The following is a 12,379-nucleotide window of genomic DNA, read 5'->3' as shown; positions in this document are numbered from 1 at the left end:
TAATGTTACTTTGTTGAAAAGTTTTCCTTTTATGTTTCTTTTTTCCACGAGTTTTTAAGTACTGAGGCTCTAAAGGGAATGTTAAAATATTTCTTATTATTTTTGGCTAATTTTTTTAATTATTGGTCCAAGGTGCTCATACATTTCACTATAGAACCTAAGTATTAAACTGTACAAGTATTTTTAACTAAGAATAATAATAACGGTTTAACCGTCGATATTTTTTCCAGGATATTTGTGTTCAGATTCCTAACCATAATGATTCTAATTCCAGTTTTTCTTAAAATAGCGGTAAACCCTTAAATTTCATTCACTAATAATGTTTCTCTACTCTTACTTTTTGGAGAGAACAAATCCAAATTTTTCTTCAAAATTTACCATTAATATTGAAGTATGAATTATTTGAAACAGTCGACCTTCCGCTAACGTATTTATTTCTTCTATGAGATTATTTTAAGAAGCCAAAACCAATATTTTTCTGATTTCTGTCAGGAGCCCTTTTTGTAGCTTTGGGGGTACACCGAAAGAGGGAGACTCCGCATCTCTCTGTTGCGATAGACGACCTATAGGAGTAAAGGTGGATTCGCAAAGGCGCTGAAACCACTCAAAAAGCGTAAAGCTGAAGCTGAAACTGAAAAAAACTGAGCGCTTTTTTTTCAAAAAAAAAGTTTCATCTTCAAAAACCAGTTTAAGCTTCGCGCTGTACCTTTCGCAAAGCAGCAGTTTTTATTAACAGCCGCTAGGGATTCATCACAAAAAATATAGAAATAAAATGACGTCGGTGAATCGGAACTTGTTGCTGTTATTATTATTTAAAAAGAAATTATTACTTTTGAAACGAAAAAGAAGAACCCAAAACCTTTTGCGGAAAAAGCGCCGTTGGTGGGTTCATCCCATCTGGAAAAACAGAAAAACGGAAGGAGATTATCAAATGTTAAGCCTTTAGCTGTTAATGGGGAAAAATAGATGAGTGGCTAAATATGCGCATGTTTTGGTTATTATCAAGGTTTATCAACTGAGTAAATTTCTCCCTTTTCCAAAATATTACTCAATTGGATATGTTTTAAGCTGAAATTATTGCTACTTTTCCAAATTATTCTAATTTGATTGTTTATTGTAACCTCTTTCCACAATATTGTTATTTTATCTCATTTCTATCCTTTTTGCTATTTTCTTCTCTCAAATATTTTTCGCTTTTTGTTATCGTTTTCTTGTTTAATTAATTATTTCACAGAAAACATTTTCAAGATAACGAGACACGATATTAACCGTTTTAAAATACCCGCGTAAATAATTTCAAAACCCTGACCCCAGCGCCCCTTTTTTTGATTGACGCTTGGCATCACGTGGTACGGCGCTGAAGCTGAAAGATCAACCTCGGTTTGATCTTGGCCGAAACTTAAAATCAGCCTGCTTTCAGCGTTTGCTTTGCGCTTCAGCTTTAAAAAACCAGTTTTTGCCTCTTTGCGAAAGAGTCCGCTGAAACTGATTTTTTTCATTCAGCTTTCAGTTTCGACTTTCAGCGCCTTTGCGAATCCACCTTAAGGAGAGTCTGAAGACCGGATTCTCTATTTTTCTATGAGTATCAAAGGGAACTTAAGGAGTACTATTTGCTCAAATACGAACCCCAAGGAGATATTTTTCAATTAAACTCACTTCTAGAAATTCAGTTATGAGCTCCGTTTGAAATCACGAAGTGTCTGGCTAAAATTTATATAATTTTAATTCTATTCGCTGACAGAAATAATTTCTGGAGGCTTAAAAATATGTTCAAAATTTATTTTAGGAATAAATTCTAGGATATTTTAAATACTGGGCATAATTTTAGAATATTATTGAGCATTGGCTATTAGAAAATCGGCAAGTAATGTTTTCTAGGGCAAATAGACTTAAACTGGGCTATGAAGCTATTTTATTGCTGGTTTTAACGCGGGTAAAATATCCGTGAATTATGAAACGTTCTGAGAGTTAATCACAGGGTTCGAATAAAAAACCAGCCTCAAAAACCCACTAAATAAAACCCATCACTAAGATCTTCAATTTTGATGAATTTGAGTGCTAGAATAATTTCATTTTAAAGATACTTTAAGATATTTGTTGTTTCAACTTCAAAAGTACTATTCAATAATTATTATTATTTTTATGAAGCATTTTAAGAGTTTTTATTAAGCAGTTATTTTTGAGTGACAATTTCCACCATGCACGCAACTGCTAAAGATAAAAACCCAAAAACCCAATAAAACCATGTGAGTGGGGTTTTTTAACCCTGGTTCATCATTTCAAATTATTTGAAAATTACGGTGCTTCCTTTCGATGGAAATTGGCATAAGAGAGGATTTTTTCATAGGTCACAGATAGTAGAGTTCATGTCTGTACTGCTCTTAGATATGTCTCTCTCGGCTTTCAATCCTCTTTTAGCGCTGCAAGCTCTCGGAGTCCGAGCCGCTCAGAATTGGAAGTCTTGTTGGGCTACTACAATGACATTCTCGCTTGAATGATCAAGCCCCAGGGTTTTGAATCATCGGACGAGTTAGGTTAGTAACGTTTCACTAGTATAGCCCGAAGCCGCTGGATTCGCAATGGCCATCCTCCGGGGACGGGTAGAGACTTTATTATTCAACACGGTCGACTCTGCAAGGAAACCTTTGGCAATGAGGCCTTCGGGGCCCCGCGGTTTTTACGCCTTACTCGCTCTTACAAACATCGTATCGCGCGTCTACCCTAAATTAAGGTCGCCACTCGCCCGCCAGACTGCACCGACATTGTTGCTCAAACCCCTTTTCGTCCAACCTCGATTTGGAGAGTTTAATAACAGTCTAGGAATAGACACGGATCGTTAAAATTTCAAATTTTTTTAAGACATGAAAGTCGATAAAAGAGTAAATTAGGATACCTCAACTCAGGGGTTCATTAGTTAAAGTACTACACTGGTTTAACTAACCACTTATACAAGTCGGGTCGTGGATGATACCTCAATAATAATCTGTTTTCGAGCAGTAACATAATTTGAACAAATAGCGTACTATTTGGCCATTTAAAAATAATCCACTTAAAAGCTAATCACGTCTAAGAGTTAATTTATGCAACGGTGTTGGTATTGTTGTATTATAAACAGTTCTGAGTAATTATGATTCCCACGTTCCAATATTATAATTATTAATATTTGGTTCAAGTAATAACAAAATTTGGTTTTTAAGGTAATTTTATCGCCTTACGAAATAAACTTCCGGTAAGATTACGTTATATCCCTGTATCATCAATTTCGCAAAACTGAGTTTCTTATTTTTGATTGATGAAGACCTGTGCTTCAATGTGTAATTACCATAAAAAATGGTTAATTACGTGCTAATCCCTTAGTAAATTCTTAATTTCTGTGTAGCATGTTGGGACGAGAATTATTATTATTACGGCTTATATTCAGACATAATTCAGTTTCGAGGCAATGCTACGGAGATGTAAACATGGTGGTAGTGTTATGTTGGCGAAGATTTACATTAATAAACTCATGAATTGATGAAAACGTTAGTGGCAATAACCTCGATTTTTAACCGTTCATTGTCTTATGCGCTCGTTTTATTAAAAAATGCAGGTTCGAAGAAGATCAAACCTTATTTCAGGTACTCCACTAAGATTATTCTATACGTGGTATATTAGTTTTTGTGAAAATTGTTTGCATTAGGTGTAAACGAAATAGTTAGTTGCGGTTACACTGTGAGTTACGAAGCATAAGGTTTTCATTCTTTAACTTCAAAGTAATCGACAACAAATAACATTTATGACATTTCAATGTTGTCAATAACTAGTACAGACCCACAAATTGAGACATATTTTCCTTCAATTTATGTTCTTCTGTTAAACTGTATCGTATACGATCCTTCTTCGAAACTTAATTTTTTTTCTCTATCACTAATGTTTTCTCGGGGCAAACTAAAAGGCAAATGACGCGTGATTTTTCTATACGGAGTATTGGAAATAAGCCTATTATATTCAATTTTTGCCGAATACCCCGGGCCTACTAGCCCCATTATAGATTTTCTGGACGACACTATATAGTTTCCTCTCTAAATTTTGAACGCGATACCTCGAATATAAGAAGGGGGAGTTAGTTTTCCTCTAGGGTAAAAGGTCGACTTATTAGGTCTGATTATTTTTCGCCAGTGCTCGGCACGAGGGGTTATTCACTTCACTGAACTAAATGATATCTTAGATTCTGATAAACAGTTCATGTTTCTTCTGACTTTAAAGTTGAAACGTTTCGTTTATACGAAGGATTCGGATACTAACATTCATTGTAGCTCACTTGATTCTGAAACGTATTCAAAAATTTTTATCGTTTGAATATTTCAAAGGTTGTGCCAGATAAGAGCCTAGAAGTATCGAGGCGAAAGTGAATATTCTTGATAGCACACCAACAGTTGGCCCTCTGGTAGCGGTTTCTGAGTTTTCCCTCCAAAACGTGAGACGCTCGCGGTGGTAGACGCCTGAACTAGATTCAATCACAGGCGTCCGTGTTCCGCGGCTTTAGGTTGAGGGGAAGGGGGTAGGAAATAATTTTTTGAATCTCTACTACCAATTTTTTTCTGTGTAGTGTAGGCGCGGAGGAAGCGGCATAAAATCCTCAAATTTGTTCACTAAGGCCAGGATCTATTACCAATGCTAGATCACTTTACTTCTAGTCCCTTATCTTACTTCTGGTTGTACTTCTAGTGGTTTTAAAGGAATTCGTGAAGCAGATGTGTGTTTTTGGAGGAGTTAATATGTTTTATGGAATTTTAACGTTTTAATAAATCGCAATGAAATTAAAAGCTTAAATTTCTTGCCGTTTTTCAAGTGAATGCAATTTTTACCAAATCTCTCCCTGCATTGGTGTATATAGATAACCTTAATTAAAACTGCTTAAAATACTCGAGACATCTAAACTTGCTTATCGTTATTTCATAAAATTCCATAACAATTTTTGGTAGATTTTCCATTTCAGTAGTGGTTAGTCCCTCGACTGGACATTATCCAGGGCTGAATTTCACTCGGCAATTTTCAAAGCACTCGAGAGTGGCTAACTAAAGAAAGGAAAAGTTTTATGGTTGGAACTTCTGTCCTTGTTGGCGGGAGTTTATGTAGTTCCCCCACTAGATCACGTATGAGGTAGTAGGATGGATGGGGATTCTAGATGTATGAGTAGCGACTAGATGGAAAGGTCAGGTTATAGTCGAGTCTTTTCCCTTCTCTCGCCTTGTTAGGCCAGAAATCCCTTCCCGACCTTAAAGCGAACGTGATTACGACCGCGCTAGTTTGATGGACTGCTAAAACGGAAGCCAGCTATCACGTGACATTCTACTCATCCTGACCAGTCGTTAAATGAAGCCACAAAAATGACCTGACCCCGAAAACCTTTTGGGCGTACGACTAGTAGTCTGTAAGTTGGGTTGGAGCAAGGCCTGCCACTAATGAATAAAATTGCCTTGAAAAGAAAGACCTATTCTCACAATGTAAATTACGTCCAAATTCCAACAATAATCTCGATTAAGAAAAAAAACTGCAACACCGCCAGCAACATTTATGTATAATATTTGTGAATGAGCATGTCCCGTGGGGGTGTGGTATATTTGGTATATCTTGGAAGTACGGCTTTCTCCTTGTTAAGAAAGTGAGAAGGTGCTGCGATCTTATTGGAGTCGCCCTTTTACGGGGTTGCAAATATAACAAATTCGATTGAATTTATTTAATTTTGGCCATCATCCTCATCTTCACGCTCAATAACAAACTATTTTATTATGTACGTTCTATGGTGTATTAACCTTTTTCAATGCAAAACAAATAAAACGTGTAACCAAAACTAAGACCAAAAGAAATGATATTTGAAGCCGCGAAAGTGCTAAAAATGTCTAATTAACATATCGAAAATTCAACAATACTCAGACAAATCACTATGACTTTAATTATATTTCTCAACTTCAAGATGTTTTTCATATCTTATAATTTGTTACAAATTTGTGACATCATTACTGATATTTGTCCGAGGGGTCGGACGTTTTGGAAAAAGTGTACGGGATTTCGAAATCCAATTTGATTTCATCTCATTTCGTTTGATTTCTTCGGATTTCGTTTGATTTCTTCGGATTTCGTTTGATTTCTTCGGATTTCGTTTGATTTCGTCGGATTTTGTTTGATTTCAGAATTCGATAAAATCCAATGGATTTCATCGAATTTTGAGATTTTTCCCGCGATTTCGACGGATTTTGCGATATTTCCCTTGATTTCTTTGAGTTTAGATGTTTTCGCGTGATTTCCTCGGATTTTGAGATTTTCCCCATGATTTCGTGATTTCTTTTGATTTTGGATTTCGTGAATTTTGTAATGGATTTCACGATTTCTTAACTGATTTTGTGATTTCGCTTCTGATTTTGTGATTTCGCTTCTGATTTCGTGACTTTTTTTACTGATTGTGTGATTTTTTTACTGATTTTGTGATTTCTTTACTGATTTTATGATTTCGTTGCTGATTTCGGATTTTTTATTTGATTTCGAAATCAGCCTTGATTTCGGATTTCTTAAATTGTATTTCACGGGTAGCGTACGGGATTTCATGAATGACCGACCCCTCGTATTTGTCACACTCCATCACATAGCGACGAACCCCACTCCCACAAACTCTCTGATATAATTAATGGTCAATGAGGTTATATTATTACCGCTCAGTTACACTTAATGGTCGGCGTTTGGACAAGATAATCCACAGAATTTTGGTTAATCAGTTACTCATGAATAATAATCAGATAAATATTCGTGATTACATTGCATTAATCATAGACTTCCCGTGGATAATTTCAAATTATTTATAAAGATAAAACAAACAGATATTATCCTATCCAAATGCCGACCACTAGTTACACTTGATCGTTAATACTTAGTTAACTATGAAATTTTACATCTCATGTTCCTATACGCTTGAGATTTTACCATTTAATCAAATACTGTTAAAAATATAATTGGCCTACTCTTGATATTTCTAATCTGTAGCAAGGCCTGTCGAAATACTTCAGTAGTTGTAGTGTACTATGTCTAGTAAAAGAATCAAATAAAATGTCATAATTTTCGTTTTAACCCCGCCTTTAACTAAATTTGGTTTCGATTCATTAGTGAAACCACCCATTTATTCTTGAAAAAAAAAATATACCTCGAGCGAAGAAGTGTGGAAAAAGGAGAAAAACGTTGGAAAACTAGTGAACTAGCGAAGTACGTACGCGTCAAGAGATAATAATGAAGAGAATCTGGGAATGAAAGAGAAACGACTGAGGAACCCCCTTACTCCCGCAATCGTAATTCACTTTACGCATTCATACGAGTAAACAGTACTCGGAATATAAATGAAGAGAAACTCTCTCCTTTTTTATTTAGGTTCCCTCTCCGATATTTATGGGGACAGGGGCTTTTCCCAGTCATAAGTAACGTCACATCCTTGAGTACGCCAAAGACTAGAGAGAGAGGGAGATAGAAACACGATTTATAAAATCCGCCGAAAAATGGGAAAATAGGGGGGGTAGTAAAAACAATTTTCGGTACGTTTCGTTTTAGGACGCACATCCTTTGCGCATGGGGGTATTGATCTCCTCGCCTTAGCTCTGTCGTCCCCTACGTCAACTGTGCGCGAGAAAGCTGCGCTCACGCGTCGTGGTGTACCGTATATTGACCCCCGTTTTCATCACGCATACATCCCGGCTGCCTATACTGATTCTTTCTCTCTCCGTCTTTCTCTCTTCTTTGAGTACGCCTTCTTCTCATATTCGAAAATTGTCTAACTTCGGTCACTTTCGCCACATGTGAGTCGGTAATATAAAGTTTTTGCATTATAAATAATTACCTTAATTACTGGTTTTTAAATAGGGTACTTTCCGATAACTTTATGGTCCCACACTTATATTTAGCTATGCGAGTGAGTAATCGATAATTTACCAAATAACACTGCATATTACTAATTAACAAAACGATGTAATTTAACAACGGCAATAACAATCTTTTGAAGGGACTGATCATTTTAGTTTTTACCGTAATAGCAACATATTAACTACAATCAGGGTTGGCAAGTTTTTGCCAGGGGTGGAAAAAACCGCGGTTTTTACCTGGTAAAAACCGGGTGGCAAAAACTAATTTTTCCGCGGTTTTTACCGCGCGGTTTAAACCAGGTTAAAACCGGTGGCAAAAACCATTTTTCCCGCGGTTTTTTCCACTTTTTAAGGTTTTTTCCAGTTGCTATGTGAAGTATTTGACTAATTATTCGTTAAATATTCACGAAAAACCTGGCAAATTTGAATACTAAAAATTTAATAGAGTAATAACCACCTCAAATTTAAAAATTAAAAATACTATTGTTATTTTTCTAACATAACAATAACAAACATCACGAAAATGCACTTAAATCTCGCTAGTTTACCACTTTGTAACCATGAATTTAGTTTTTGCCGGTTTTTTCCGTTTTTGCCGGTTTTTACCGGTTTTTTCCACGTGTCCCGGCAAAAACTAGTTTTTGCCGGGTTTTTGCCAACCCTGACTACAATAAACTTTCGATAAAACGGTAATTTAATTTTTCTTAAAATTTGAATTGCAAGTTTAGTTGAAAATTAAATAAAATAATTGTAGGAATCTAATTCGTTATAGATGTCCGAATTTTCAATTCCAAACAATGAGCATCAAATATGGAAATATTTTGATCATTATTTTTTATTTAGTTGCACCACCTTTTAAGGGAAATCAAATGGTTGAAGCAAGTTAATGTCTCATTAATTTAAAATCAGTTTAAATTACATCCAATTATATTCAGAATGCATTCGATTAAATTCAGCTGAAATTAATTTAAATTTCAATCATCTTCAATGTAGTTTTATCGTATTCTAAATCAAAGCCTCGGAGTCGATTACTCAAATAACGTAAATTTTGGTAGTACATTCAACTTGTTTAAGCAACACACTTAAGGTTATATTTTTACTTTTATCTCAAGCGTACTTTGTTCACTGTCTCTGTCTCCAGTCTTTTTAGTTTTGCTAGGGAGCGATTTAGTCCGCAGAGAAATAAGAGGGTAGCTGAGGCTAATTGGGACAGTCATCCTACCAATCCTTACATGACGACGTAACCGGAGTTGAGGCCGGGAGGACGTTTTCCGAGTTGTGGGGGAAACAGGATCAACCCTGACGAATTTCTCCGACGGAAATCGTTAATATTTTTCGTCGGAGAACCTTCGCCTAGCTCCAGAATTTCCAATAATAGAAAGAATGAGACGGCACGAGGACGGTAAAGGCAATACATTTAATAAAGTGACTGTGTCAAGCATTTTGTAACAAAAAATAGAGTTTTGAAATAGCAATATAACATTTTTTTTTAAATTAATACTTAAAAATACATACCAATAGGCATACATAGTTGACACTAACCTAATTGGTGTATAGTTGTTAACAAAATAGGTAATTCTGATATGTATGAATGATTAGAGAAATTTTAATTAGTGTAATCCATGAACACGCTGAGCTTAAATAATTACTCGCAACCTATACACTTGACAGTATTAATGCAAGGCTAAAAAGGAAAGTCAAGTGATTTTTCATCGATTCTTCTACTAAATATAAGTCCAATCTGCCGGACCCACATCATGATTATTTTAAAATTCAAATTTTTTTGAGATTTTACATAAAATTTTTAATTAGCACCTCTTACCAATCGCGTAACGCCCTGCCTACTTAAAAAGATTTACGTTTCACGCTCTATATCTCGCACCATGTTTGTCACATTGCGCGTAATTTTTATATAACTCTCGCAAAATTTAATTAGGCATGAAGCGGGCCACGGGAATAATGTTAGCAAGAAGTCGGGGAGTTATGGGATTTTTCGGAAGTGCTAATGTCAATTTATCTGAGAATTCGCAAACTAATTTGAAATAGAAATGCAGATTGATTGGTCTTATACTTAATAGAAGAACCGATATAAAAAACCTGTTCATTTTCCATTAAGCGTGTTAAAATGAACAGGTAATAATTATTTTGAGATCTGAAAATGATTAACCCCTTGGTTACATATGATAAGAACCATATTCTGTATCAACTGCGTTGAGCACACAAAATCATGGTTTTTTTATGAAAATCAAAGGTAAAAGGGATCATCGGAGGTAACGTTTCGTTACGCAGATATACTTCTTTTAAATTAAACCGTTAACACTTAGAATACTAATATTTCATAAGAAATTCAAAATGTAAGTTTATTGTCTTCAGCTTGGCTAGAGAAAACATTAAAATGTCCAGTCTAATTTCGAGTAAAGTAGACGAGGTAACTTTTGTTCAAAAGTCCATAAAGTATTAGTGTAAATTACATTTATTGGCAGCAACTAAATCCACATGTGTGGTTGATTTTGTTTAACACCAGGAATACTGGAGTTAAGTCTTCAGGCAAAGTCAAAGGGACCCGGCGTGGCCCGTCAAGACAATTTTCTTACTTTTCAATTCGCTAATTTAAAAGATGGCAGCATTTGTTACACCAGAAAAGAGACGGTTTCAATGAAGGTAATTATTTTATTATGTTCGGAACTATACAGGGTGTTTTTGAAAAGTCCATCACAAATTAAGGAGCGTGTTTATTGGACCAAACTGAGTGAAACGTATCAAAGAACATGGGGTCTACAACATTTAGTTTCGGAGATATGGCCCCCCAAACATTTGCCCCAAAAACGAGAAAATATCCCAAAATGTGGAGTAAGGGTTATTACCATTACCCAACTTGTTTCGAAGTCATAGACAATTTCAATAGCCTTGAATTTGAGAAACACTACTGTAACTTTAGATAGCAGAAGGGTATAAATGGGTAGAACTACGCGTACGGCGGTAATGTAAAGCTAATACCAAGTGTCATAGTGTTTTAAGATTTCTCAGCACCCAGTAAAATGGTTGCGATTGAAGGTTGTGTTTGTTCATTACGTTAGTGTTTGATGTGTCACAGAGAAAACGCCATGATACGATCCCAATGTAAATGTATTCTTTATTAGTTCTTCATTCTTAATCTGTAACAAATAACTACTACGAGAATTGTTCAAAGTGTTCACCACCCGCGTTAAGGCAAACTTGAACACGCCTTACAAACGATTCCCTAGCACGTTGCAAAATGCCTGGAGTATCGCGAATAGTTTGACAGGCATTAACGATTCGTCGACGAAGCTCGTCCACATCAGGTACTTCACTCTGATAAACTATGTCCTTCAAGTGGCCCCAAAGGAAGAAATGGCTCGGGTTAAGGTCGGGTGATCGAGCAGGTCATTCCACGGGTCCACCTCGACCTATCCACCGAAAAGGGAACGTCGCGTTAAGGTGAGCTCGGACAGCGAGACTGAAATGTGGTGGTGCACCGTCATGCATGAACCACATTCTGCGCACCAAACCTAAGGGCACGTCGTCAAGTAATTCCGGTAAAACGTCTTGTAAGAATTGTAGGTACGCCTCACCGTTTAACCTGGGCTGTAGAAAATACGGTCCAATTAAATTTTCACCTACAATACCGCACCACACGTTTAAACTAAATTGTACTTGGTGAGATTTAACGAACGTTGCGTGAGGGTTTCTTGGGGACCATTGATGCTTATTATGCAGGTTAATAATACCATCTCGCGAAAAGATAGCTTCGTCTGTGACTAACAGACTACGCGGGAAAACAATGGCGTTTATCTGAGGCTGAAACCACTGGCAAAACGCCATGCGTCGTGGGTAGACCGCGGGATTCAAACCTTGAACCTTTTGAAAATGGTAAGGATGAAACTGGTGACTTTTGAGGATTTTCCACACGAGCACGTGACCAAAGCCTAATCGCTTACCCACCTGGCGGGTACTTGCTGCTGGTTCGTCCTCGAAAATAGTAAGGACTTCGTCTTCTACGGCCTCTGGGACTTCTTGCTCTCTAGGTTGAGGTCCAGCCGGTTGGATTCATCCGTCCTGTCGTAAACGTCTGTCCACAGCCTCGAACGTCAGTCGGTTTGGTAAGCGTCTTTGCGGAAATCTTTCCTGATAAAAACGTACAGCTGCAGCAGCATTCCCCTCGGCTCGTCCATACATTAGGTTCATATCCGCATATTCGGCCCAGGTTAAACGGTGAGGCGTACCTACAATTCTTACAAGACGTTTTACCGGAATTACTTGACGACGTGCCCTTAGGTTTAGTACGCAGAATGTGGTTCATGCATGACGGTGCACCACCACATTTCAGTCTCGCTGTCAGGGCTCACCTTAACGCGACGTTCCCTTTTCGGTGGATAGGTCGAGGTGGACCCGTGGAATGACCTGCTCGATCACCCGACCTTAACCCGTGCGAATTCTTCCTTTGGGGCCACTTGAAGGACATAGTTTATCAGAGTGAA

At 36.9% G+C, this 12,379-nt stretch overlaps 1 protein-coding gene across 2 annotated transcripts; it reads right to left on the bottom strand.

Moving 5' to 3' along the window:
• Positions 1 to 10,569: 10,569 nt before the first annotated feature.
• LOC149627466 (uncharacterized) lies at positions 10,570 to 12,165 on the bottom strand. Of its 2 annotated transcripts, none has more exons than XM_089851371.1 (2): positions 11,840 to 12,165; positions 10,570 to 11,759 (listed from the first exon to the last, which is right to left on the bottom strand). In XM_089851371.1, the coding sequence occupies exon 2, from the start codon at positions 11,721 to 11,723 to the stop codon at positions 11,286 to 11,288; it is 438 nt and encodes a 145-aa protein (XP_089707497.1). In that variant the 5' UTR covers positions 11,724 to 11,759; positions 11,840 to 12,165; the 3' UTR covers positions 10,570 to 11,285. The 2 variants fall into 2 exon arrangements, with proteins under 2 accessions (XP_089707497.1, XP_089707496.1); XM_089851370.1 differs by having other exon boundaries at positions 11,844 to 12,165.
• Between the last annotated feature and the right edge of the window lie 214 nt (positions 12,166 to 12,379).

Source organism: Phalangium opilio, unplaced genomic scaffold (genome assembly GCF_054372755.1).
Source record: "Phalangium opilio isolate 3A_F unplaced genomic scaffold, DU_Popi_V2 ptg000105l_1, whole genome shotgun sequence".
Taxonomy (NCBI): Eukaryota; Metazoa; Arthropoda; class Arachnida; order Opiliones; family Phalangiidae; genus Phalangium; species Phalangium opilio.
The sequence above is the reverse complement of the archived record's forward strand: the minus strand, read 5'-3'. Positions and strand labels throughout refer to the sequence as shown.

What these genes read in the sequence shown, in the direction of transcription:
- LOC149627466 (XM_089851371.1), bottom strand. Translation starts at nt 11,723, where the DNA reads ATGGCGTTTTGCCAGTGGTTTCAGCCTCAGATAAACGCCATTGTTTTC.